The sequence below is a fragment of the Corella eumyota genome, chromosome 3 (genome assembly GCF_963082875.1).
Source record: "Corella eumyota chromosome 3, kaCorEumy4.1, whole genome shotgun sequence".
NCBI classification, from domain to species: domain Eukaryota; kingdom Metazoa; phylum Chordata; class Ascidiacea; order Phlebobranchia; family Corellidae; genus Corella; species Corella eumyota.
In genome coordinates this window covers 6,999,143-7,027,024 of record NC_137492.1, presented here as the reverse complement: position 1 = coordinate 7,027,024, position 27,882 = coordinate 6,999,143, and the positions used below count along the sequence as shown (strand labels likewise).

The following is a 27,882-nucleotide window of genomic DNA, read 5'->3' as shown; positions in this document are numbered from 1 at the left end:
GGCGCGGTGAGTTGTTGATCGATTTTTGGCATAAACATTGTGCGACTTTTTAAAACTTACCTGCAGGAAATCGATTTATTAGTAATTAAGTTAGATTTTGCTTTTTGTCTAAAAATGTTAAGCTTAACATCTTATAGATTGTTTTTAAACGCTCGTTTTTACTGTTTTAGCAGGTTAAAAAATGACAATTTTTGGATTTTATTTCTTAATTTTTACTGTCTTGTATATGTTTAAAATTGCCAAGCATTTGGTACAATACAAAACTGTTGATGTATTTAGTGTATAACCTTTTAATATTGTTCTAATATATAATTATTGGAGTTAAATGTATAGTCGAATAACCTTACTCCTACTCTCTAAACTGTAGCTCTTTTTTGTTGTTGTAAATTTTTACATAATCTTTTGGATAGTTCGGTACAACCCTATTTGTTTCGGTGTTAAATATTTTATACCAAAACCCTAAGTTGAAGTATAACATTGTCTTTATGTTAAACTTTATATAAATGTGAATTAACATGAAATCAAATATTAACTTAAATTTACTGTTATTAAGAGAATTAAATTAGGTTCTAAATTATTTTAAGTTTTTAATTAAAATTTACTAAATTTAAAAACATGGCTGAAAGTGAAAAATTTAATGTGGACAAAATAATTGCAAGTTTATTGGAAGTTCGCGGCTCAAGACCAGGAAAAAATGTACAACTTTCTGAAAACGAGATCCGTGGATTGTGTTTAAAATCAAGAGAGATATTTCTAAGTCAACCCATTCTTCTCGAACTAGAAGCCCCTCTAAAGATTTGTGGCGATATTCACGGCCAATATTACGACCTCCTCCGTTTGTTTGAATATGGTGGTTTTCCTCCAGAGTCAAATTACTTATTTTTGGGAGATTATGTCGACCGTGGAAAGCAGTCTTTGGAGACAATTGCTTTGTTGCTTGCTTACAAGATAAAATATCCTGAAAACTTCTTTCTTTTAAGAGGTAATCATGAATGTGCGAGCATCAATCGAATTTATGGGTTCTATGATGAATGCAAGCGTCGATACAACATCAAATTATGGAAGACCTTCACTGATTGCTTCAATTGTCTTCCCCTAGCTGCTATCATAGATGAGAAGATTTTCTGTTGTCATGGAGGATTGTCACCCGATCTTCAATCTATGGAGCAGATCAGGAGGATCATGAGACCAACTGATGTCCCAGATCAAGGTCTCTTGTGTGATCTTTTGTGGTCTGATCCCGACAAAGAAGTGTTTGGTTGGGGTGAAAATGACAGGGGAGTTTCATTCACGTTTGGCTCAGAGGTTGTGGCTAAGTTCCTGCACAAACACGATCTAGATTTAATTTGCAGAGCTCATCAAGTAGTAGAAGATGGGTATGAGTTCTTTGCAAAACGTCAAGTCGTCACTTTATTCTCAGCTCCAAATTACTGCGGTGAATTCGATAATGCAGGTGCTATGATGAGTGTAGACGAAACCTTAATGTGCTCTTTCCAAATTCTGAAACCAGCCGATAAAAAGAAGTTTCCATATGGTGGATTGAATGCAGGACGACCCGTCACACCGCCCAGAAATTCTGGAAACAAGCAAAAACCACCGAAAAAATAAACTTTTATCTCACCCTATATTATATACCAAATCACCGACAAAAAAACTGACATTATATAAATGAAAACATGTAGCATCTAGGTAATAATATCATGAGCTGCTATTTGCTGTTGAATTCATCTCATTTGTATGGTGCAGTAACATTTTTTAACATAATCTTATGTACAGTTCAGTTTCTATTATTGAAAATGTAAATACTGTTCCTATTCTTTAAGATCACAACATAAATTATTCTGCATGAAAAAATTACTTTATAAATGTTATGTATATTAATATAATAGGTTATAGTGATATCCATACACTCTATGTGAGATAAGACTAATATTAACTCATGTTTTAATTGGAATTTCGAAACGTATTTTTCTCTATTTTGGTCTGCATATAAAGTTATGAATTACATTTTTTTGTGAACTGTATATTTTATTGTTTTTTTTTTTGATTAAGCTACAGCATTGGTAGCAAAAAACAGATTAGGAACTTATTTACAAATTGTATTAAGTAGGCGAATTTTATCATTTCTATTTTCACATTTCGCTTAAACGTTAATAAAATTCTTCTGTTAGTAGATAAATTTGTTGTTAATCGGTTTAAAAATAGGTAAAACATTTGTAATACACTCAAAAGAGTAAGATTTTAATTGGACATCTACAGTTTAATAACAGCCTACAAGGTAAGATAGTAAATTGTTATTTAATAAAAAACGTTAGTAATTGTTGTGCGGTAATATAGGAAATAAAGTTTCATTTTAACAGTCATATAAATAACAATAAAATAACTGCAATATATACATGATATTTTTTAGTATTGAGCAACAATTTAATTTAGCTTTGAACTCCCGTAATTACAATAACATAACCTTTTTTGCATTAATTTCTCTTTATAGGATTTTGCACTTATGAAATTAAGGGAATCAATAATATTAAAGTAGGAAGTGGGTCATATTTAATTGCAATAATGGCTCTCGGATGCAGATGGGCAATACAAAAATTATGCAACTTTAAAAATTCTACTATATTTTCGCACGATGCAATTAAAAATATAAAGGTACGTTTTAAAATTTATAAACTAGTCTTAAGTGCAAAAATGTGGGCATGGCTTTTATCTTTATTTAGGTTTTAACTAAACATTTTTTAAACAATGTTATTACATTTGTAAAAATTCACATCATTTGTTTAAAATTATTTAATATTTGTTTTTACTCTGCTTATCTGGGTTATCATTTAATCAAAAGCAAATATTTAAAAATAAATACAATGTTAGGTAAAATATGTATCCGATAAACAAAAGTTACATTGATAACAAATCTAAAAAAAAAAAGTTGCTACACAAAACAATGTACTTTAAAATAACTTTAAACAATTGGCAAAAATTGATGATGCACTAAAACCAAAAAATGACAAAATCATGATATAAAACATAAATTTTGTCAAAATTTTAGATCGTCCCTAGAATATTAGTTCGAAAAACAACAACAGATGCAATAGTGAAAGGAAATCCACTCAGACAAAAGAAAATAATTGGATGGTGGCTGGCAGGCTGTTGTGGCATGGTAAGTCTATTTTGATCTTAATTAAAAACTGTACGACAATAACAAAATAGTGTAAAATGAAACATTCAGTATTCATGCAAAATTTTGGTAATTATTATTAACCCTAAGCCATTTATTAGAGGGGTTAAAAAATTATTGCCCCCACCCTAACCCTTAAAATAACACAATTTTTTATTGCTGTAGATTATTTTGGTTTTTCTGTTTTTTTTTTGTTTAAATAAGGTTATAAGCTAATGTTAAAATTTAGACATTTGGTGCTGTGGTGTTGGGTGGTGTAACAAGATTGACTGAGTCTGGTTTATCTATGGTTGATTGGCATTTAATTAAAGGAATGAAACCACCCTCAAGTCATGAAGAATGGTTGAAAGAATTTGAGAAATATCAACAATACCCTGAGTTTAAAATGTAAGCTGAAAAATGTTTCTCTTATCAAATCCTGAAATTTTAATCCATTTTTAACTTTTCTTAGCTTAAATCATGAAATGACGTTGAATGAATTTAAAGCAATATGGCATATGGAATACGGGCACAGAATGTGGGGGAGAATGATAGGACTGGTTTATTTCTTACCCCTAGCTTTCTTTTACCAGAGGGGTTGGCTAAATAAAACAATGAAAATTAAAACAGGATTAATGGGAGGATTGCTGTTGTTCCAGGTAAACAAAATTGCTTTTGTACTCAATTAAATAGCCATTTATATATAACTAAGCCCGATACATGTTTAATATATGATTTAAAAATTTAAAAAATTTTGATTGGGGTATGCGAATAACTATAGGTTTGTTGTGGGATCTATCCCCACTGCTCTCATGCTGTAACGCCCTTGAGTAAAGCGCCATAAACGGTATGAATTCCTGCTTAGCCGGCACTTAATTAGCAGCATAATTATAGGGCAAATCAGAATTTATAATATCCCAAATGGCTAAAGTTAACTCGAGACTTGGTCAGAGTAACTAATGTTACTTTATGTTTTAGTCACGCATTCGACTTTCCCACTTCAAGGATAAAAATATATACAAAAAAAAGCAAGCAATTTAATAGTAACTTGCCAAATACGTAAAAAGGCAGCCCATAAGTTGGGCATTACTAATAAGGTGTACCTTTAATATTTTTTTAAGAATCAAGATATACATCTTATAAGATGTATCTGTTTATTGTAAACTAATTTACAAATGGCATTTGTTATAAATAGAACATACTACATGCGTAGTCAAATAATTTCCTTAACAATTATTTTGTTGTTTTGACCCACTTTAAAATTGCAGTCAAAATTTATTTTTGAATTTTTAGCAATCAAAAATTTGTTTACACTAATAATTTTTTTGAAGTAGAATTTTTTTCTGTTTTCGAGGTTATTTATGTTTTAATTTACTTTATACCAACAATAAGAGAGTTGTATTATTTAAATTAAATTAATCTTGTTTTAAAGGGATTGTATGGCTGGTATATGGTTAAAAGTGGACTTGAGGACAGATTTAAAGAAAAAAATGAAGTACCCAGAGTTAGCCAATACAGGTAAGACCAAAATATTTTTGTTTTGACAACTTTTTCTTAATCTAAATTTATAATACACTTAATTTAGATCTATGGGTAAATTCTTTTGTAACTTTTTTATGACTATATTTTTCTAGATTAGCTGGACATTTAGGTTCAGCGTTTTTATTATACACCGGTCTTTTATATAATGCATTAACACATCTATTACCTGAACGACCGATTGTACAAAGTATGGCAGTGAGGTCATTAAGAATGTGTGCCCACAGTACTAAGGGTCTGGTGTTTATAACAGCTTTGTCAGGTAGGCAAATCGTTAGTACATTTTTGAAAATTTGCAATGAATAATTAGCAATGAAATTTAATTTACACATGTGTTTGTATATTAAGAAATGGTTGATTTATTTTTGAATAAATTCTTATTATTTGTATGGTAATTTTTTATTAAATTTTTGCATTTTTAGGTGCTTTTGTAGCTGGGTTAGATGCTGGTTTAACTTATAATTCCTACCCGAAAATGGGAGATCATTGGATACCTCCCGATATTTTATCTTTCTCTCCGAAGTGGAAAAACTATTTCGAAAACCCTACAACAGTTCAATTTGATCACAGAATATTGGTAATAAAAAATTTGTTAATGTATTAGTAAATAAGCTATGTGAGTATTTATATGTATTATAATATTTAGTGAAAAATACTTTTTAACTGTACAAAATTTGTTTTTTTTAAATTACCTTTTTTTTTTTTAGTTTTTTTAGCAATAAACAATAAATAGTCGTTAAAGATAATTAAAAATGTTAAGGCCTTAATAATGAATTATTTTTATACTAAAGGGTCATTTATCACTAGCCATGGTCACAACAACTTGGTGGTTTGCAAAGAAAACAAAAGGTTTACATAGTAGAGCTATACTTGCTTCTAATTGCATGATGATTATGGGTGTTATACAGGTAGCAAAAAAAAAAATATTTAAAAAAGATATATTTTTCGTTAAAGAAAACATCTTGTTAAGTGTTACTTTTTCTACAGGTTGCTTTAGGAATAACTACACTTTTAACTTATGTACCAACTGCTACTGCAGCAACACATCAGTCTGGTTCTTTAATTTTACTTTCTTTAGCTATTTGGCTTTCACATGAATTAAAAAGAATTCCAAAATAATTTTTATTCTTTTATTTTTATTGTTAAAATAAAATTATGTGTTTATAATATGTAGTTTGTTTTAAAAAATTATGTTGTGTGTGAAGTTATTTTTATATATTTACGTTCCTTTTGTTAAAATTGTTGGGTTATTTTAATTTTTTACGTAAAAATTGAGATTCTTCTCTTTACCTTAATGCGGGGATAAACTAAAAAACAATCTATGACGCGTTTAAGGACCCCACTGTGTATAGTTTCGCATGACGTATTTCAGACTCTATCGATGCGGTTTAAACAAATTTGAAAGTCATTTTTAAATGTAAATAAACAAAAAGGCTGTGTCTTGAAATTTTTTTAAATTTAGACACTAATTACTTTTAAAACAAATAGAAATATTTAAATTACACTATGGCATCGCCAATGCCAAATTCAGATGCAGAAATAGATCCTTCTGTTCTGCAAAAACTTGCTTACGACGGCCGTTATACCGAAGATATAAACCAAAAAATGAGGGTTCCAGGTACGATAAAAGTTGCAGCAAAAAATCAGGGAACTTATGATCATAATTACGGGGAACCCAACGAGTTTTATCAACAAAATTACAGTCATGCCAACCCAGCGCTAGCAATGGAAGTCCCGGAAAGAATTATCGTATCAGGTATTATACATTTTCCATTTGAAAAAATTTATTTTATATATCTTTATCCTCGATATAGGAGGATTGTCTTTATGACCTAATCATGTGGTAACATCATATACCCAGTCTCGAGGTGCCATTGGCAGTTTGGGATAATATTGATTATTATTGCTCGATAATGCTGATTAACAGGTTAAGTATTGGCTTAAAGCTGCTTATTAAGTGTTGGCTCAGCAGAAGTTCATACCATGTATAGTGCTTTACTCAAGGGCACTACAGCATGGAAGCAGTGGGAATTGAACAAAGGAGCTTCAGGCAGTCAGGGTAAAGTCAAATGTTTTCACCATGCTGCCAGTATAAAAAAAAACAACTTTATCTCGTTTTTAATGTATAGTGGGTGAAAAAGGGGCCGAGTATAGCCAGGGTGAAACCAGATTACCCACCCCTTCATTTAACCCCAACTATGGGTCAACAAACCCCCCTGTTGCCCTACAAACTCCACCGAGGGTCCTAACTTTGCAGGAACGAAATCTTGACACACTTGATGTAGTAAGATAAATTTTTTTTCCAAGAAATTTAGGTTTTTATAGTAGTTTCTATTAAAATTTTAAATTATTTATTTAAGGTAAATCAAAGTTCGGATAACGTTGAAGAATCACGAACAAAAAATCGGTAATTTGTTTATAATTTTTATTGTAATTTCTGTTGTTGATTTGTATTTTGAGGTAACTGTTGTTTCCTGTGTAAAGGAAATGACTTAAATATTTTATGATCTAAATCTTTTTTATTTATTATGATGATTGTTAGTGATGTAGTATTACGTAGGGGTACATATTTGACTATGCTATTATTGCTTAGTTACATAGTTAATTTGTTTAATACTTAAATATCAATTACTTAACATTGTCAGCTTCTGGTCTAAACATTAAGTAAAATATGAAATATAGTAATGTTTATTTAAATTAAAAGTTAAGTGTATTGGTTTAAAAATAGTTCTATTGGCAGTAAAGTAAATAATAATTTAATAAGTTGTTGTAAAATGGAGGGACTAAACACTAACTTAGAGAATAAAGAACTGAACAATTTACATTTGGATAGCACAAATCAAAGTAAACGACCGATCGAATTAGATCTAAGCAAATCAGTGCTACACGAACGTCGTGTTTTGGATTACGACGCACCTGAAAAATCCAGTGATTCTGTGCTTCAAAATCTTCAACGTGAGGGCCAAAATATTTGTCAAAAAGTTTTGGTGAAACTGAATTATGTGCCAGAAGAAGAACTTACTGATTCGGAAAGCGAAAATGGGTTAGAACCTACTGAACACCGTCAGAAAGACGCAGTTGCGCTGTATCGTGAAATGCGACAAAGCATGAATTCGACTGTGTCTGATTGTAGTGATTTATCTAGGTGATAAATGCAAAAAGGCTTGTTTGTATTGCTGTGAAGAATGATGCTATGTTGTAAAGGGCAATTTGTTTATGTGCAGTCTTGCAAGTTAGATATTTTAGTTGTGGCTTACCTTATTATTTTGGAAGAAACTTTATTTTTGGTGTAAATTTCTATAGGCTACTCAACTCAGAATTTTACTACGCTTTACTATATGTTGTTATTTTTGATTCAGTTGCATTACAATGTTAGCAGAGAAAGGAAGTGTTTTAGATGTTGGTATATACAGTCATTATTTAATGTTGTATGCTTATGCTTTAATGTTATTTTGCTTATTCATATACTTAATCTCTCAAACAGAATGCTTAAATTATTTTTTTTTAGGTATGCCCTAACAGACCAATCTTCAGGTGAAGATATGGAAGATGTATCACTTATGAGAAAACAGGTTTGTACAAAATTTCAAAATTCCTAAAAAAAGTGTTTACTAATGTTTTTCATGTAAGGGGAATTTTTGGCAGTTTGAATTAAAGATTTTTCATGAATTTTTAGCTTTTTAAAATGCATCGCCGCATTTCAGTCCTGGAAACCCAGCAGGAAGAAAAACAGAAACAGAAACGAGATTATTGTATTTACGGAATAACCGTCGCGTTTTGGTTGATAAATGGTTGGTTTCTATACAACCACAGGCGAATTTATTAATTCGAAACAGTTTTTATTCCATACTAAAACACTTTGAAATTATTCCTATTATTGTCGATTTAAGCTTGGTGAGAGTTTAAATTAATTGTAAACCTTCAATGTATTGTTATGTGTGTAAACCAGGCAGTTATGCTGTTATTGATTTTCTTAAAACAGGAAACACATTTGATAAATTTACAAACAATTGGCTTAATTTATCTATATATGGTATATATGGATTATATTTAAACAAAAATTTGTCTTTAGTAACACTGTGTTATCTCACAATTTTAAATAACTTTTCAACAAAAATTCGGATAGAACTTTAACTTTATTAAAACTAAAGACATAATTACAATTAACAAGTCTATATATAAGCTATATATATATACACCAACATGATAAATATATTAACTTTGCAGCTTTATATGTAAAAGTTTACTGCCCAAAAATGCAATACAATGCTTTAAAAAATTTAATATTGTTTTTTCTTTTAAGTGGTACTGGTTACTGTCGTTAAAGATTTAGTTATTTTTATTGTCGAGTTATTAACAGTCATTATTGAAATTGGGGTAAAAAACAAAAGTTTAATAGTAACTGACATAACAATGTGTAAAAAAAATAATCCGATCATAATGATAAAACCAATTTTTTTACTGTCGTCTCGTAACGCTGGCCATAAACTAAAGGCAATTACAGAGCCTGATAGAACTGCTGCAAGTGTAATTACAATCCAATCAAATATATTAAATGGCACCAACAAAAGTACAGCTGCTGGAATAAATACGAATAGCGAGTAACCGTAAGTACAAATTATATCTGTGACAGAAAATCCGGCTGTACTTTGCCTCCACCAGAACAAGGCTTTAATTAACAATGGCACTACAAAAGCATAACTGTACACTATGATCCCGGCGATGGTTAAACGTTCAAATTGTGGGGTGTAATGATAATTCTCCTCCCCTAAGTGGTTAAATAGTGTTGTTAGATTGCCACACACCCCTATAACAAGCACAAGGGTTGCACAGATCCAAACTGGGCCATACATATCAGGCCTTCCACCAATGTAAGATTTGTTGAAATTACTGCTTGGTAAAGGTATCATTGAGCCTTTAATTCGCTTAGCAACGGTTGATGTGTCAACATTAAAAAGAGCTTGGTAGTAAGCAAAACTCCACACTGGATGCTTGTTGGGATCATTAAGAAGTTGTGAGGTGTCTTCTGTATCCTCTTCTTCAACATCTATAGCAGAGTCAGGGAATTTAGTAAATGTGTGGGTGTCTCCATCAAGATCCAATGTTGCTGCATCTGTTAGTACAAATTAATATAAGTTAGAATGATCAGCAGTGTAATAGTCAGAACCCTTGGGTTCACAACATGAGGTCATAGGTTCGATCCCTACTGCTCTCCCCTTATGCTGTGGTGCCCTTAAATAATAACGCACTATAAACTTTTGCTGAGTCAACAGTTAATTAGGGTAACTGATGTTACACTATGTTTAGGTTGTAAAGTTGGTCCCACATCGAGGATAAATAGATGTAAAAAAAAAATTTACTTATAAATTAAAATTAACCTACACATTTTAAAACATTATTTATAGTTTAAATTAAGATAACAACCAAAAAATTTACCCTTGGGTGTATCAAGTAGTTTCCCATCTACATTCCAATTATCGTTTGAACTCGATTGCTCATGAAAAGCGAATTTGTCGTCCATTTTATTTTAAATTTTGATAACTTAACTATTGTAGTATTTTTTCATTTTTTTGTTGACGTCACAGTTTATGATGAGCGCAATGCTTGAGTGCGCACCGGATTTTAGTTTATCCCCAAATTTGATGACTTAGCAAATGCAATTTTTGTGACTTATAAAAATACCACCGATTCTAATGGTCTTTCTTTATAAAAAATGTTTTACTTCTTCATCGTTTAGATTTAGTTTGTTAGTGTAAACACAATAAAGTCATAACTCCGCATTTTAAAATTAGCCTCTAGCAATTCCAGTCAAAAGGATATTTCAATCAAAATTAAAAGACATTAAGAATGACGTCATCTTTCACGTTTACGTTCTACTTAAATCTTATTTGTTTACATGGAAAATGCCACGTTTCCGAGAATGATTAAGCGAAATCCACTTAACGTAAGGAAAATAACAGCAAGTCATGACAATTATAAACTCGTGATGTTGTAATTTAAGTTCAGAATAAAACATGCCTGGGGCACCATATCAATAAACTGGACGTTTAAGCTAGTAAAGTTGATATAGAGTAAAAAAGTTTAGTTGTTTTTGTCCGTGCTTAAAGTTAGGCTGTACAGTAAAAAGTCAATAATAAAATATGAGTGGATTAGAACTTTCAATTCCTTTAGAAGGGTCTGGAGTTATCGAAACCGGGGAATACTTTTTTGTGCCTACAACTCAAAAAACAGTTCGGGAAACTTATACTCCTAAAGTATACCATCACGTAGTGGATCGTGTATTTTACTATGAAGTTACTGAGCAGGCTCAGCCTATCACATATACTCTTACACTACCACCTTTATTTACAAGGAGTCTTCCAGCTATAGAACCACCAAGGATAGAAGGATTTGTTATTGATCGACAATTTTTTGCCCCTCCTGTTAACCCGGTTAGAGAAACTACTAACACTTTTTCTGAAAACCAACCTCCGATAGCCAATTCTCAAGACATTTTCGAAAACTCTCCAGGTTCAAATTTTGCGTTTCCTCAAAATTTTCCAAACAATTTAGAAATTGTACAAACAAGCACTTTGCCACGCGATGAAATTGTACAAGATAGACAACCTGTTATTGAAAATCCTGCGTCTTTTTTTCTGCCAGTTGAACAAGATTTTACATCCAACGGTTTTGCAATAGCTGAAAGTTCGGTTAATAGTGATTTGAACACGACTATAAACCCGAATACTCCAGTTAACCTCCCCTTTACAGAAGAAGTTGTGTTTAAAAATTCAATTCAAACTAGGCCCTTAACCATTATAAACAATGTAACAAATTACTATACAAATGATACTACGTTTGGTATAGAAATTTCAACTAGATTTAATCAAACAAAAAACGTTACCTACAACTTGAGAAATGAACGTGTTTTAAAAAGCAAGCTCTGCGGTTTCCCACCATTTTGTAGTAGTTCGGCCGTCGATAAATGTCACAATATTACTATAAAAGACTGTAGCGAATGTGATATGGTTTCCACCGCATTTATTGGGACATATTTAAGCATTTTGGGACTTTTAATTTTGTTTGGAAATTTACTTGTTATTTGGAATGTTTTAAGAAAAAAACGCGGATTCGCTGACAAATACAATAAAATTAAGGCATCGCTGGCAGTAGCTGATCTGTTAACAGGTATTAGCCAATTATAATGTAATAAACAGCTTAGTAAATGTTTTGAAACTAACTTCAGTGTATAAATATTTCCCGCCTATGGCGAAATTTCGATTTCGATTTTTCATTAAAACATTACAGTCATCGTTTAAAATAAATTATAATTTTTTTTTAGCTGTCCAAATATTTGGTATTGCAATTCCTTACTTTACCTGGACCCTTGGTCTAACCATAGACGAGCTCGACTACAAGCAACTTGGACTGCGGGGCACTCCGTCAGCTTTTGCCGGCGGAATTTTTGATATTTTCACGATCGTTTTATCGATGTTTCACTTACTGTTTATGGGCCAGCAACGTTTATATGCAATCAGGTGGCCAATAAAATACAAAACAACAAAGAATAAAACACCGACATTGGGAATAACTCTTGTATGGATTTCGGCACTCATATTTGCCTCGGCCCCAGGTTAGTTTAAGTTATAACTACATTATTTGGATATAAAGGGTAGTGGGTTAAACTATTTTAGTTTTACAAACCCCATCTACCCTAGAGATTTATACAGGAGTTATTTTATGATTTATTTTAAGGTAAATTGGTATTGTTTTTTTTAAATATTGGTTTCAATAGTGGTACAAAAAAATTTCTCCTGTAGTGGTACCCCTTATCTAAATGATAATCGCTTTAAAAACGTGACTTGTGGTTGTTTATAAAAATTTGTGTTTTATTGAAACCTCCGACATTTGTATAAAATTTTTATTTTATTTTTAAGTCATAAACGTCATTGGTAATTTAAAGGTTGCTTATACGAAACCTTATAGATTAAAAATTTCTCTTTTTTTAGCGTTTTTTCAAGAATATTTCACGTATACCTATTTTCCTGCTATATTTCTATATCTACCTGCATTCAAACAACATAAAATTGGAGATGATTTCAAAGCTGGAATTATTATTGCGACTTTTCTGTATGTTTTTCCGTACGTTATAATGGTAAGATTGAACTTCTATTTGTGTAAGCTATTTTGACATGTAAAAAGACGTACTTGGAACGACTTAAAATACCAAAATTAAGAACTTAAATTGATCACTTAAATTTGACTTGGTCAAAATCAAAGTAATTTGAATAAAAGCACCATACATTTAAAACCATACCAATAAAAGTTAAATTCATTTTCTTAAAAGTGACATAATTAGAATTAAAAAGTTTTTAAAACTGTGCTATAATGTGACATTTTAATTTTTAAGACTGGTCTTGTAATAACGGCCTGGTACTTTGGGAGAAAATATATAAAAGAAGCTTCTAATTTGTCCCATCATCATTCTAATGTCCATAATAGAAATGCCAAAGATTCGCACAGCAAAGAAAAAGCTTTACTTAAAACTGTATTGCTTATGCAAGTAGCTTTTACAGTAACAGTATGTGAGTATAGCTTGTAAGAATTTAATTTTTTATTAACACATACAGTATGGTTTATTAATAAATATTTTTTTTAATTTTTTTAAATATTTTTTTTAACTTTACTGGCAGCATGATGTAGTGGTCAAAACACTTTTGTTACTATGTAAGGTCCTCGGTTTGATTCCCACTGCTCTTATTCTGAAGTGCCTCTGACTAAGGCGCTATAAACGGTATAAACTTGTGCTGAGCCAATACTTTATCAACAACTTAATTATGTAATTATAATTAATAATATCCCTAACTGCCATAGAAAACTCAAGACTGGGTCGGGGTAACTGATGTTACTCAATGTTTATGTCTTGAAGTCGACCTTCCCACATCAAGGATGAACAATATAAAAAAACTTATTTTTTTATTTTTTTTTTATTTAGTACCTCAATTTATTTGTATGGTTATGTTTTATGCTGGGGTTTTTAATTGTGATACTATCTCTCTTCCCTATTTTATATCTTTTTCATTCGGAATGGCAAACAGGTAAAATTTTGTTACATTTTTTATAGTAAATGAAATTATATAATTGGGCTATTTTTTATATAAATATAATCGTATATGAGTTGTTAAAAATGACTTTAACATTTTTTTATGTCTTTTAGTTTTGCAAATGTGTTAGTCTACAGTATTCGTGATCCAAATTTCCGAAAATCTTTCAAAGACGTTTGTGCAAATTGTTGGTTCAAAACATTAGGAAAAAAATCCCCTAATGTAGAACAAAATCAAGCAAACGAAAATAGTAATAATAGTAACACATCAACACATACCAAAAAATCGTGGATAGCTCATTGGAGTCAACATTTAAGAAGAAAGTCGGCACCTAGCATTCAAGTTTAGGCATTTGAATGGTAAACAGGTCAAAATACATTTAACTTTTGCCTTTTTTTAACAATTCTTTACTAACAAAAAACGACACAAACATTTTGTTAATTTAAAAAAAAAACGAAATTATATGTAAATTAGATATATTAATTAATTTATTTTTTTTAATTTTAAATGAATTGTTATATATATGTGTATGTATTTTAATAATATATTAGTTAAGTTTATAAATATATAATTTTTTAAAAAATTCTTACACTGTTTAAAAAACGCATTTTGTGATTTACGCGTTGTTAATTAAGACGCCCACGAGAAATTCCTTAGCGAAAAACGCTTAGAAATTTTTCGATACAGTTTAGGCAAGACATAGCAGAAAAAGTACCCCACAATTTTTAAAAAGGAGTTAAAATAGCGTAGTTAAATTACGTTTTTTTGTATTAACAATAATATTAAGGTTTTAAATCTGGAATTTTTTAAGTAAGTACAGAAAATTTACAAAGAAAATTTTGTATTAAAATGATAATGCAATTAACACATTTTGGAAATACTTACTTCTCCATTTAAACTAAAGGTAAGTTACTTTACTTAAGATTTAAAAAGGCTAAGTCACGTGACTAAGTTTAAGCGTTTATTGCTTAAGTAAAAAATAAATTTTGGTTTTATTTTTATAATAACTTATTTAATAGCAAATTAAATAGAAGGTAACTACAACTTATAATCGTTTGAATTCAATTATTACAGATTAACAATTACACATTATTGGTTACAAAACTTAACTAAATTATATATGAATTAATTATGTGGCATAGAAAAAATTAATAATTTAGTACCACGATTCACAAAACTAATTATATATATACAAAAACTTAAAAAAATACTTGTAATTTTTATAACAATAACTAAATACGTAAAACTAATACTATTTAACATAGTCATGTTCTAATTTCTTTTTATAATAATAGATTTGTTTAGAATGTTTGTAAAAAAAAATCAAGTGTATACAACCCATCTATTGTAACTGTTCTTTGGGTTACATTTTATGTAAATTCCCCCTTTTCTTAGTATAACCACCAATGACAACTTAACAATTTCAAGTTTTTTTTATAAATAATTTTGATTTAAAATTCGTCGTCTGAATCAGACTCTGGTGGCTTCCATTTTCTGCCTTCTAATTGGTTGGTATTTGCTATTGGTATAGACTGGTTCGTTTTAACTGGTGTTATTTCTGGCGATTTAGTTATCTCTGGTTCTTTTATTGGTTTTGGTGATTTGACGGGTGCTTTTTGGGGGGTGTATTTTCTCACTGGAGGGGGATGAGCATTTACATCGGTTGAAATATTTGTAAATACAATAGATGCATTTTCCTTGTTTGTTTCTTCAATTTGTTGCGATTTTGATTTTGTGGGAAGACCGTCGGTATTATTAGGTTGTATGTCTGTGATAACTTCATTTGTATTTTTACTGCGATGTTCAGATCTTGACTTGTTTAAGGCACTCTGCGGCCGATTCACATTTCTGGAAGAAGGACGACTCTCTGGCTGTCCTGATGACTTCTTTTTCTTTTCACCTGATGAGTTATCAAAGTAGTTGTACCTCATTGTATCTTTGGGTCTGGGGTCCGATCCTCTCCAAGGGGGCGGCTCCCATTTCGGGCCAGGCAAAGCCTTTTTGGAGACTGGGGTACTGGGTCCTTTTCGTATCCCTATAGAAGAAGCCGGTCTGCTAGTGGTTGAATATCGACTCCGGGCAGTGTCCGGAGCTTTAGTGATGTTGAGATTTGTGAGATCATTTGTAATTGTGGTGCTTTCAAGACCCTTTGCTTTAACATAATTAAGATCATGGACAGTTGTCACATAAAATCGCTTCCAGACTTTTTGCTCAAAAGGCGAAGGTTGGTATGTTGGATACCAGCCAAATTTTAAGCATTTTGGTCTCCATAAACAGTCCATTTCTGTCAGGTAATTCCAATACCAAGACACTTGTGCACAACGACATAAGGTTCTTGGGTCAAGAAACGAAAACAAGTACAAAGTCAAAACTCTAGGTAAAACTTTTGTAAAATCATGTTTCTCTTGTGGAAATTTATCCTTAAGCGTTTCGCTCAGTTTGATTAAATGTTTAGTGGACAAGTTTTGCAAAATATCATCCACGATAATTTTCTTTTGTGATTCGTGCCATTTTTGAAACCATTTCTGCATTATTTCTCTACGCTCTTGAAATACTTGACTGTTAGCTTCAGGTTGATTTAAAGGAGTCCATGTACTTTTTGCAAGCTGAGTCGATGTTTTTGTCTTAGATGGAGGAGCAAACGCCATTTTTAGGTGTTATTTATGTTACTTTATTATTAATACCCTAAAAAAATACACAGCTTTTAAAAAATCGGTACAATCAAACACAAATTTTTAAAATCCTAATTTTTGTGCGAATTTATCTACTTTATTATTATCTATTTAATTATTAAACACAAGCGCAACTTATTAACCAGACTTCTAAACACTATTGTAAACAAAACGTGAACAAAGTTCAGTTGTAAAAAAATCAAAACAAAGCGTCTTGTAAACCATTTTCGTTAAATGTAGCTGTTTTTTTTCTAACGACATTATTCATATTATAATAATCATATTTTATCATTATTTACCTATTTTGACTTTTTAAGAAGTATTTTAATATGTTGTTTACATATAATTTGTTTAAATTGTAAAACTATTTGTAATTTAGAATTTGAGCAACCGCTACAAATAAGAAAAATTGTATCGATAGCGCTTTGTTTTGATTTTTGTAAAAAATCCTCGTGTTTTTCTGATTTAAATTGTTGAATTTTACGAATTTTTTCAGTGTTTGACCTTAAAGTATTTAAATTATGCAAAGACGAGACATAACTGGGCAGTCTGCCGGCAAAATATGGCATAGGATCCCGGCGCCAAATGAAGAAAATGGGTAATTTAAAAAATAATTTTTATTTAAAAATATTGCACAGTTCATACAAATTTAAACTATCGGATTGTGTAAAATTAAAACAAACTATCTTAGCAATTAACACAATTTTGTTTTAATAACTTTTATTTGATTTTGTTTTAGAATTATTGTCAGTTTGGAGCATTCTGGTAAAGGAATAAAAACTGGTCGATTGCGACGGTTTCTTCATGTTTCGTTTGAAAAATTTAAAAATAAAGTTTTGGCAACCGATCATTTAGGTGGAATTTATTCATTTGATTTGGAAAAAAATAGGTGAGAAGTTATTAATTTTTATAATGACGTTAATTTTTAAATACTAATAATTTGTAATATTACCCATTGCATAAATATTAACTGAAATTTAATTTTTTAAATTAAATAATTGTTTTTATTTAAGATATGCTTTGATTCAAAATGCTGGCCAGTCTTGTACAGCAATTGCAACTGGATTAAAAAGGAAAAATGAGTATTTGGTTGGTCTAGCAGATGCCTCAATCAAATGTTTTAATACAGGTTTATGCAGTAAATATTAAGTCCCTAAGAAGTTACAGCTAACATAGTGATTTAAAAAAATATTGCATTTATTTTTTTAAATTAAATTTTTCTTAAAATTTTTTTTTGATGATTTTTATTTTTCTCGGATAGAAAACAGAGAGTTGGTTGGTTGGATGAAGGGACATGAGTCGGCAGTTCACTCGATTGCAATTCATGGAAGTGGAAGATTTGCGATTACAACATCCAGGGACACAGCTCAACTCTGGGACCTCAACTCTTTCGAGAGAGTCAGAAAGCTTAACGTGAAATCTCAGGTTCCAATTCAAAAGGTAAAAAAAAAAAAAAAAAAAAATTGTAAAATTTAACAGTCATCGCTAAATCTCTCGCATAATTTACGGTCCTAGCTATTTTTTTCCAGTTTTTTAACGTCCTAGCTAATTCTCTTTTATAATTTATTGCCCTAGCTATTTTTCTCTAGTATTATACAGTCCTAGCTAATTCTCTTTAGCATTTTACGGTCCTAGCTAATTCTTTCCAGTTATTTACAATCCTAGCTAAATTTTTTCCATACTTTATTGTCCTCGCTAATTCTTTTCTCAAGCTTTCTGGTTGTAATTTATTTGTGAGGGCCGTAAAGTATATACAAGAAATCTTTATATAGTTATTGCTAAATAAATGAAAACTAAGTTTATTTTCTATTTTTTAAACAATGTTAAATTTAGCAAGTCATTTATTTAAAATCAAATTCCCCTTTTTCTTTTAAAAATTAAATTAACAAAGTCCTTTTATACAAAGTCAAAATCTACTTATGTTGTAAAACCATACAAATACTTATTGTAAAACGACTTGTGTCTTTTTAGGTATTTTTTCTTCCGATGAGCAACACTATTTTAACTTGTTTTACGGATGACACAATATTTGGTTGGGAGAGCGACAGTTTTAACTGGAAATTTAAACTTGAAAGTCAAAACCAACCTTCTATTACTTACAAAGCATATGCTGTTACTAAGTAAGTATTTTAAAGTATATACCTGTTTATGAAAAAAAAAATATTTTTATTATAAAAAAATAAGATAACTGTAAATTAGGATTAAAAAGTAATGGGTTATTTATATTAAAAAACTTTCAAATTTTTATTTCCTTTTTTTTTAATTAGGCTTCTTTTTTATTTTTTTTTTAATTTTGTACTTTTCTCAACAGAGATAGTAAAACTTTAATATGTGGTGGAAAATCAAATTTACTTCACGTTTATTCACTTGAAACTTACAAATTAATTCAAGTTGTTAAACTACCCAGTGAGGTCCAAGCTGTCAAACAACTACATTTTATCAGAGATAAATTTGACAATGGAGCTAACAAGGTAATGCCAGTGGTCTGGTGTAGTGAATATCTGGTTGAAATACTTTTAAAAAACGCATTTTCTGCGTTGGGTTTAGTGTTTGATTTCCCTTTTGCCGGCTTCTAAACGTTCTAAAGTTCTATAAACCATACTAACTCCCACTATGCCTAAAAACCATTCTTTTATCTGCTAAATATTATTTAAAGTTGTCAAAGTCAACTTAAGACTGAGTCAGGGTAACCAAATGTTATTATGTTTGGGCTGTGAAGTTGATCTATCCAAGTTGACAAAAAATATTTTAATTAAAAATAATTTTTTTTTATTTTTAATAAAAACATTTTTTAACTAAGGTTCTTGGAGTTCTAGGCCATGATGGGGTAGCTCGCTATATAAGTATTGACTCATGTCGAGTTTTGTTTGAGTTATACTTACCCGAAGAAGGAGATAAGTTGAGTGAAATATGTTGTGATGAAGAGGGTAATGATTATATTATTGGAATAAGTGAAGGAGGAAAGTTGGTTGTGTATAGCATCAATGCTTTAACCAATAAAATAAATCAGGTAAAAATTAAATTAAATTAAAAAATTTTTTTTTTTTGTGTAAAATTTTTGAATCACTTGTACGTTACGGTTTTCAGAAAAACTCACGAACTTTACTGTTCTACCTAATTCTTTTCTCTACTTTGCGGTCCTGGCTAATCCTTACTCATACTTTACGATCGCCTCTAATTATCCCTCATACTTTGTGGCCTTGGCTAATTTTCTTTCGTACTCTACAGTCCTTACTAATTCTCTCTCATACTTTGTGGTCCTGGCTAATTTTCTTTCGTACTCTACGGTCTTCACTAATTCTCTCTCATACTTTAAGGCCATAAGTTTTTTGTTTGAAATTATAAAATATATGTAAGTGATTTAATTTTTTTTAATTTAGCCACCTGGGCCACTGGTTCGCGTCGTCAAAGAAGTTTGGAAGAAAAAAACCTTTAACAATTCATCTAAATCAACAAAGTCAAGTTCCACAATTAATGATGTTAGTCAACGATCAGCAAGGCGACCTCTAGATGGAGCAATGAGCACAGGAAGAATAGTTGCTAGAAAAATGAAAAATAATAGTGCCGAGCATATTAGTGTAAGTTTTTATTTATTATTAAAAAAAAATTTTGAAAAAAATAGTGTAAAAATTATTTTTTTTTTTAATAGGAAGAAGATCAACTTCCAAATGGTCTCAACTTCCCAAGATTGCTCCGAATTCTGCGATGGTTTGGGGAATATCCGGCACAATACCGTCTCTTCATCTGGAGAAGTATCCTTCAAATCCCTGAGAATCAGGCCGCGTTTTCCTCCCTAATTGATAAAGGAACACATCTTTCTTATGCAGCCATCCAGGAAAAATTTCCAGTCAAAAGCGGAAAACTGTTAAGAGTTATGCAGAGGTAAAAATTAAAATTTTTTTTTTTTATTTTTGATTTACAAAAAAAAATTTTAATATTGGAAATTAAATTTTAAAATTTTCGTGTTTTAAAGTTAAACTTCACTTGAATTTTTGGCTGAATGACCTAATGAACTAAAACTTATACATAATTTTAAATTCGTTTTCAGATTTTCATTTTAGGTATATACTTTTTCAAGTAATTAAAACAGAATTCAAAATTTTAATTTATTTTTTAGGGTTCTTTCATCGCTTGCTCATTGGTCAGCGATATTTTCAGAGTTGGACTATTTACCATTGATAGTTTTCCCCTTTATTAAATTATTTCGAAATAATCAACTCATCTGTTTTGAAATGGTGGCAACTGTGTTAGGTAAAAAACAACATTTTAAGAAAAAATTAAATGTGTTGTAAAAAAAATGGGAATATGCATAAATTTTTGTCTGTAAGTCATTTATAAATCTAAAAAATACCAACTCCTGCTGAGCCAATATCCAATAGGTAAATTTATTATAATGCGATTTTAAACAATAAAGTTAAACTTCCATAGTAGACTTAAGACTGGGTAAGGGTAACTAACATTACTCTATGATTGGGCCATGAAGTTCCCTTTTTCCACAGTGAGAATAAATATAACAAAAAAATAAAAATTTAGTTATTGTTACTTTTGTAAAATTTTCTATATTAATCAATAAATGCAGTCTTAATTATTTAATTCATGTTTTCTTGCATATTTATTTTTTAACATTTTAATAAATTATTGTTTAGTGAACTGGTGTCAACATTGGTTCGAATTCTTTCCTAACCCTCCCTTAAATGTGCTGAGTATTGTTGAAAATCTGCTGAATCATCACGACAGAAAGCTACTCGGGCATTTTGTGAAATGTGATGTCACAACACAGGTAATTGATGATGTCATAATAAAAAAAAAGATTTCATAAGCTATTTCTGTTAGGTTTAATAAAAAAATATTGTTCAAGAAGCAATTTTTGCCCTAATTTTTTACTTAAGTTACTTCAATAAAAAACCTTAGTTTTGATATTGTTTTTTAAAAAAAATTTCAGATATATGCTTGGCCTTTACTCCAGACCTTTATGTCGGAAATATTTACTAGAGACGAATGGTTAAAGTTGTTTGACAACATATTTAGTAACCACCCCAGTTTCTTGTATTACTGTGTTGTGGCTTATTCTGTTTGTTGCAGATCTGCTTTGCTTAGAACAACTCAAACCGAAGATTTTGCTGTAAGTTTTTGAAAAAATAACAATTTTGAGTTAACATACAAAATTACAGGCAGCATGGTGTAGTGGTCAAAACACTTGGTTTGAGGCAATGGATTTGATCCCCACTGCTTTCATGCTGTAGCGGCTTTGAGTACGGTGCTATAAATTACATAAACTTTTGCTGAGTCAACACTTTAAAAGCAACCAGATTATTTGGCAATTATATTCTTAAAATTCCTATCTGCTTTTGGCAACTTGAGACTGGGTCGGGGTAACTGAGAATACTGTTTAGGTCATGAAGTCGATCTTCCCACATTAAGAATTAATAAATATAAAAAATTTGTCAGTATTTTTACCATCATCGCAATGCAATCGACGTTCACGCTGTGATCAAGGAAGCATATCGAATGTCTGAGTGTACTCCGGAAAATATTGACCCGAAAAATTCAATGGAGCCACTACAGCCTTTGCCGCCGGGTGAAACTTACCCAATATTTAACAAGTATCCGAAATTCATTGTTGATTACCAAGCTCAAGAAAGAGAGAGAATAAGAAAAGACGAACTTGAATATTTAAGAGAAAAGTAAGTCTTTAAAAAAAATTAATTTTTAAATTAAAAAAAAAAACTTTTTTTAATTTTTGTAATTTTTCAAAAGGCACATTGCACAGGAACTTCATGAGCAAATGGAAGACCGGAAGTTGCACGAGGAGGGCTATTATCAAAGAAAGGAGATGTTAGAGGTTGCGGAGGAGCAGAGAAGAAAGTTGCTTGTGGAGGAAGAAAAGAAACTTGTTCAACAACGAAAACAGTAAAAAAAGATTTAAACATTTTTTCGTCAACTCAATTTATTTTTTTTATAATTTTTTTTTTCACTCCCAGATTAGGAGCAATGAAAAGGGAGCTAAGGATCAGGGAGTTGGAGTTATTGGATAAATCTCGGATGCGGTTTGTGGATCATCAACAAACAATGAAAACAATTGAGATCAAAAGATTGGAAGAAGAGTTACAAAGAAAAGTAAATTTTTCTTAATGTTCGAATATTAATAATTTAAATTAAAATATTAAATATATTGCTAATATTTGACTATTTGACTAGGTAATGTTAAGAGATGAAGAAACAGCAGCAGCTGTGGAAGATGTTGAAATTAAAGGATTGGAACTGGAGGCAAATAAGGCATCTCTTGAACAACAGGTATGTATATTCATGCTATTTAAATTAAAGTACAAAAAAACTTTCACATTTTCAAAAATAAAAAAAATAATTTTTGGTATTTTTATTGTTTTTTTTTAGCTAAAGTTATTGAGATATTAACATTTAATAGCATACAAAAAAATTATTTTTTGATTTTACTTTAAATAATTTTTACTTTCATTTTTAGATGGCAAGACAGCAAATAGAATTGGAAGACGAATTGAGAACGGATTTAGAACGTCGTAGAAAGTTGGAGGAATATGAGAATAGATTACATGACAAAGTTGTGGACCAACAACTTAATATAGATGGAAATAAGGTAAAAATAAATATCAATTATTACAGTTTCACTTAATCTGTTATCATAAATTCTGGCAATTTGTTTTAAAGCTAAATTCTAAATTCTGCTAAATTCTGGCAATTTGTTTTAAATTATGACATTTTTTCCACTTTCTTTTTAACTAATTAATTGTTTTTGTTATTTCACAATGAGCAAATAAAATTAAACGGTAAAATTTAACATAGTTGTAACCTGTATTTGCTCATGTCAATGTAATTAAGTACAAAAAACAACTTTTATAGGAGGTAAACTAGACATGCTATGCATATATATGTATAACAATCTATATACTAATGAAATTTAATGAATGGTATATATATGTATGTGTAACCTACGTCCAAAATAAATGACCTCAAAAAATGCTATATGTGGTGCAAAGGTATATTAGTTTTATGTTGTAGCCATATTATGACAAATAAAATAAATAAATGTAGCCTGTAAGCTATAGGCTAGTTTTTTTTAAATACTACTTATGTCAATAATGCTATTTTTATTTTAATATTGCATTTTTATAAGAATAAATATTATTGTGTTTTAATATTTTCATATAGGAGCTACAAGAGGAATTAGCTGCAACTGAGCTTAAAGAAAATGCCCTAAAACATCGAACAGAGGTTGTATCTAGATTGTTGTACAATGATATTGACCGGGAGAAATCTCTAGCCCAATCCTTATCTAGAAATATACAAAACTTTAAATCTCAAAAAAAGATAAATGATCAATTAAAAGAAATACGAACTGCAAAGGTAATTTAAGTTTTTTTTTTATATTTTACTTTTATTAAAAAGTTATTTTTTTTAGGACAAAGAAATTGCTGAAGCACGGGAGAGATTAAAGTTTTTGGAATCGATTAGAAATGAGGGAGACGAGAGAAGAAGATGCTTGATCCAGGATCAGGACATGGATCAATGCAGAAGAAGAATCAGGGAGTCAGAACAGAGGATGGAAGAACATGCAGGGAGGTTAAGAAAAGAACATCAACGGCTTAGTAAGTTTTTTTTAAAACCCTAAAAAGTTAAAAATTTTTAAATATATTTAGTGTTTTTTACAGATGACAGTAACCATGACGATTACACTACCTACCCAAAACAATTTGAGTTACAAAACAAAGATGATGACCTGACCGTCACCTCATGTAAGCACAACTCTTGTTCATAACTTTATTTATTTTTTAACAGTGTAAAAAAACAAGAACATTAAAGCTGCATTAACATAAAAATATTTTTAAAAGTTGGGTTATATTTTTACAATTTGACTTCAATATTATAAAACAACATTACGAAAATAAACTAAAATTTAGTTGTTTTTTAAACTGTTTAAAAAACTTCCTTTCAAAAATATCACAAAATAATAAAAATCATATAAAATCTAGTCTCAGTAAATCGTAACCGTGGTAACCTTGACGAAACCGAACAGCAGTTGATGGAAGATGTAAGAAATCTGCGGCAGCGACTTGTGGCACAAAAAAGTCGCCAGTAGTCAAAACTTTCGTTTTGCTGATAAACCATAATATGAACAAAATTTGCTACTTGGTTGGGGTGTGGAAAATTGGCTGTTTTTAAAAAAAAATGATAAATTTAACCTTTTTTTTCCTTTTTTAAAAAGATTGACATATTATTTTTGTAACTTTCAGTGAGATTTTGGAAATTTTTTTTAGTCCTGTTAATTAGTTGGCAGTTAACAAATAATATTCATATTTTGTTGTTTTTTCATGGCTTATGTTTTTCTTTCTCATTTTCGTATTTTTTAGTAAAAAAACTAGCAAAAAATATTTTGATATATCTAAGCAATTTTGTTTAATTCAGAAAAACAATATTTTCTAAATAAACCAGTTAACAGTTAAGATAATCAATAGCCCTAATATATAAAAATAAGAATTTAACAAATTTAAAGGGATTATTAATATTAAATTCTAAATATTTTTTACTTACCCAGCTGGTTTAAGATAAGCGGTTGGGGTGGAATGTGGGGTTGCTTGACTTAAAGTTTGCTCTAAAAATAAAAAGTTATTTTCTTACTTGAAATAAGTACTTGTTTTTTTATCATTTTTTTTTGTGTATATCTTTATCCTCGATGTGAAAAAGTCGAATGCGCGACTTAAACATAGGGTAACAACTGTTACTCCAACCCAGTCTCGAGTTGCCTTCAGCAGATTGGGATATTATAGATTATAATTGCCCAGTAATTATGCCGCTGATTAAGTGCTGACTCAGCAGGAGTTTATAGCGCCTTACTCAAGGGCGCTGCAGCATGAGAGCGGTGGGGATTAAACCCACGACCTTGTGGTGGTGTAGCAAGTGTTTTTACCACCACACCACGCTGCCATTGGAGTTTTTAGGTATAGTATATATTCTTACATACAACAACATAAAAGTGGAGTTATATTTTACTTACTTGGTGTTGGCGGATATTTAAACTTGGGTTTTGGGGAGGAATGTAAATCAAGAACACTAAAACATAAAACTCTTTTTTTAATTTAACTGCTTGCATATGGTGATAGCAAAAATTGGGCCTAATTTTTATCAAGTTATCAAACTCTTTAATTAATATGTTATATAACAACAATATTTAACCTTGCTTGTTTTGAGACTATCCCATTTGAAGTAACATAACCTTGCCTGTATAGTTGACTTGCACTTGGTGAACCTAATTAACATAAACAGGTTAAAAATTAAAACAAAATATTCTTGGCCATTATACTGGCCAATTTTAAGGAAGAAGTTTGAGATAATTTAGCTCTTAATGTGCCCTCCAAATTTTGGGCTGATTACCCATAACCATTGGGGTCTGACTCACCCATTTTTTTTACTGATTACGGCAATTTTTTTGGTCTTATTCACCCCTATTTTTTTAGACTTATTTATGCCAAACATTTTAGGTCCGATTTCAAAATTTTTAAACAGATTTACCCTTAATTTGAAGGGCTGATTAACCCTTAAACTTGTTGAGACTGATTTACCCTCTAAGAATAATCCTTTTAATTGCAAATAACTTACGACATGGGATTCTTCCATCAACCGGTGGTGAACTAATTATAACTCGTTTTCCCTTGTTGTGAAAATCCCCCCACTGTGGTGTCTATTAACATAAACATTTGAACTTTTCCTAATTAAAAAAAAAAAACTAATGTATTTTTTTAATTTAAAATCTTACCTGATTGTTAGGCATGTTGCCAGCATTTCGAATTTGATTCGGTCTAAAATATAAATCAAAAAATAATAACTTAATTTAACTAGAGATTTGAACAAATCTAAATTTTAAAAATAAAAATCTTGGTTTACGTGTTTGGAGCACTTGAAGAAGAACTAAACTGAGCTTTTTGTTGCCTTCCTATGTTAGGAGCTGGGCTTGGAGAAATTCTTTTACGGGGGCTGGGGAATACCCCTTTTTGGGGGCTGGGTGAAATTCGCATTTGGGCCAGAGGACTTTGGGTGATCATATTGTGGGGTGAAATGCGGGGGGTACCCCTGGGCGATGGTTCTAAAAAAGAGGGTTTTAAAAGAGGGTTTCGGGTGTTAAGTTATATTGAATTTTTTTTTTTAATTAGACTAAAAAATCTTATTTTTTGTTTTACCTGGGCTGTTGCACATCAAAAACGAACTGTTCGGAGAAATGCTGAAAACAAATTTATTTTTAAAGATTCGGCAGTTAGATTTTTTTTATTGAATAGAAAGTTAAGTTTTTTATTTTAAAATTATAAGTCAAAATATGTGAAAGAATTTACCTCAGGTTAGCTTTATTATGTCGCAAAAATCTTCTTATGTCTGAATTTTCACTTTTTAATTTCGCGTTGTCTTTTTTCAACTTTCTAAAAATATATTTTTATAAAAAACAAAATTTGCTAGCGGCGAAGTGTAGTGGTAAGAAACACTTGCTACACCACCATGAGGTTGTGGGTTCAATCCCCGCTGCTCTTATGCTGTAGCGCCCTTGGGTAAGGCTCTATAAACGGTATGAACTTGGTTAGCACTTAATTAGCAGCTTATAATTAGCAGGCAATTAAAATCAATAATATCCCAAACCGTAAAGGCAACTTGAGACTAGGTCGAAGAAACTGATGTAACTTTATGTTTAGGTCATGCATTTGACCTTCCCACATCGAGGATAAAGATATATACAAAAAAAAAGATTATACTCAATGGAAATTGCTGAAGATTGCAAAAGTTGGTTTTGTTGTTCAAGCTAAAAATATTAATCAAAATGTTATATCTTTAATTTTAAATTCCTTTAAGGGTAAATTTAATCTTTTAAACTTTTTTGTTACCTTATGTATTAATTTTTTTGTTAATCTTCGTCTTTGGTTTTCTTGAAATCGTCTTACCTTTAATTATTTTAAAAAAAATCACAAATTTTTGATAAGTCCAAAATCTAAGTGCTTTTTTTACTATACCTCTCCAGCCTTTTTCTCTAATTCTTGGGGTGGTTTAAAAAATGTTGCAGCATATGGATCTAACTAAAATATTTACACAATGTTAAAACATACATAATGCTTATTCTCTATTTTGAATAATAAATAGGCTTTTGATTATTAAAGGGTAACTAAGCATAAGCATATAGTAATGAAAAAATGATTTTTTTTACTTTTAGGTACTGGCAGCATGGTATGGTGATTAGAATACTTGGTTTGATTAGGTCCTGGGTTTGATCCCTACTGCTTCTATGCTGTAGCCTTTTAAGTAAGGTGCTATAAACAGTATAAACTTCTGCTAAGGCAACAGATTAATTATCTGGCAATTATTATCAATAATATTCTACAATGCCAATGAAAACCTAAGACTGGGTCAGGATAACACAATATGT

General features: G+C 30.4%; 6 protein-coding genes across 7 annotated transcripts; 4 read left to right on the top strand and 2 right to left on the bottom strand.

Moving 5' to 3' along the window:
* Positions 1-536: 536 nt before the first annotated feature.
* LOC145745847 (uncharacterized) lies at positions 537-5,827 on the top strand. The gene is made up of 10 exons (XM_082564019.1): positions 537-1,571; positions 2,562-2,652; positions 3,047-3,157; positions 3,405-3,562; positions 3,627-3,813; positions 4,587-4,672; positions 4,789-4,955; positions 5,116-5,270; positions 5,485-5,601; positions 5,681-5,827. Exons 1-10 carry the CDS (start codon positions 616-618, stop codon positions 5,810-5,812), a joined length of 2,160 nt encoding a protein of 719 aa, XP_082420145.1. The 5' UTR covers positions 537-615; the 3' UTR covers positions 5,813-5,827.
* A 143-nt stretch (positions 5,828-5,970) lies between these two features.
* Positions 5,971-8,964, top strand: LOC145745849 (mitochondrial fission factor-like). Its single transcript, XM_082564021.1, has 5 exons — positions 5,971-6,449; positions 6,823-6,977; positions 7,054-7,100; positions 8,202-8,265; positions 8,370-8,964. The coding sequence occupies exons 1-5, from the start codon at positions 6,200-6,202 to the stop codon at positions 8,517-8,519; spliced, it is 666 nt and encodes a 221-aa protein (XP_082420147.1). The 5' UTR covers positions 5,971-6,199; the 3' UTR covers positions 8,520-8,964.
* On the bottom strand, positions 8,871-10,265 carry LOC145745848 (protein YIPF1-like). Its single transcript, XM_082564020.1, has 2 exons — positions 10,130-10,265; positions 8,871-9,806 (listed from the first exon to the last, which is right to left on the bottom strand). Exons 1-2 carry the CDS (start codon positions 10,212-10,214, stop codon positions 8,992-8,994), a joined length of 900 nt encoding a protein of 299 aa, XP_082420146.1. The 5' UTR covers positions 10,215-10,265; the 3' UTR covers positions 8,871-8,991.
* A 568-nt stretch (positions 10,266-10,833) lies between these two features.
* On the top strand, positions 10,834-14,124 carry LOC145745897 (uncharacterized). Its single transcript, XM_082564078.1, has 6 exons — positions 10,834-11,860; positions 12,015-12,305; positions 12,682-12,827; positions 13,083-13,257; positions 13,668-13,770; positions 13,890-14,124. The coding sequence occupies exons 1-6, from the start codon at positions 10,834-10,836 to the stop codon at positions 14,122-14,124; spliced, it is 1,977 nt and encodes a 658-aa protein (XP_082420204.1).
* Positions 14,125-14,816: 692 nt separating this feature from the next.
* On the bottom strand, positions 14,817-16,454 carry LOC145745343 (F-box only protein 16-like). The gene has a single exon (XM_082563392.1). It carries the CDS (start codon positions 16,422-16,424, stop codon positions 15,228-15,230), a length of 1,197 nt encoding a protein of 398 aa, XP_082419518.1. The 5' UTR covers positions 16,425-16,454; the 3' UTR covers positions 14,817-15,227.
* Positions 16,455-16,912: 458 nt separating this feature from the next.
* LOC145746470 (TBC1 domain family member 31-like) lies at positions 16,913-24,844 on the top strand. 2 transcript variants are annotated; one of them, XM_082564761.1, is made up of 21 exons: positions 16,913-17,046; positions 17,188-17,337; positions 17,462-17,577; positions 17,710-17,888; positions 18,420-18,568; positions 18,760-18,919; positions 19,249-19,458; positions 19,829-20,026; positions 20,098-20,330; positions 20,566-20,699; positions 21,095-21,228; positions 21,391-21,570; positions 21,897-22,132; positions 22,206-22,358; positions 22,430-22,565; positions 22,647-22,742; positions 22,930-23,061; positions 23,634-23,828; positions 23,884-24,070; positions 24,134-24,217; positions 24,455-24,844. In XM_082564761.1, exons 1-21 carry the CDS (start codon positions 16,970-16,972, stop codon positions 24,559-24,561), a joined length of 3,246 nt encoding a protein of 1,081 aa, XP_082420887.1. In that variant the 5' UTR covers positions 16,913-16,969; the 3' UTR covers positions 24,562-24,844. The 2 variants fall into 2 exon arrangements, with proteins under 2 accessions (XP_082420887.1, XP_082420886.1); XM_082564760.1 differs by having other exon boundaries at positions 24,122-24,217.
* The last annotated feature ends 3,038 nt before the right edge of the window (positions 24,845-27,882 follow it).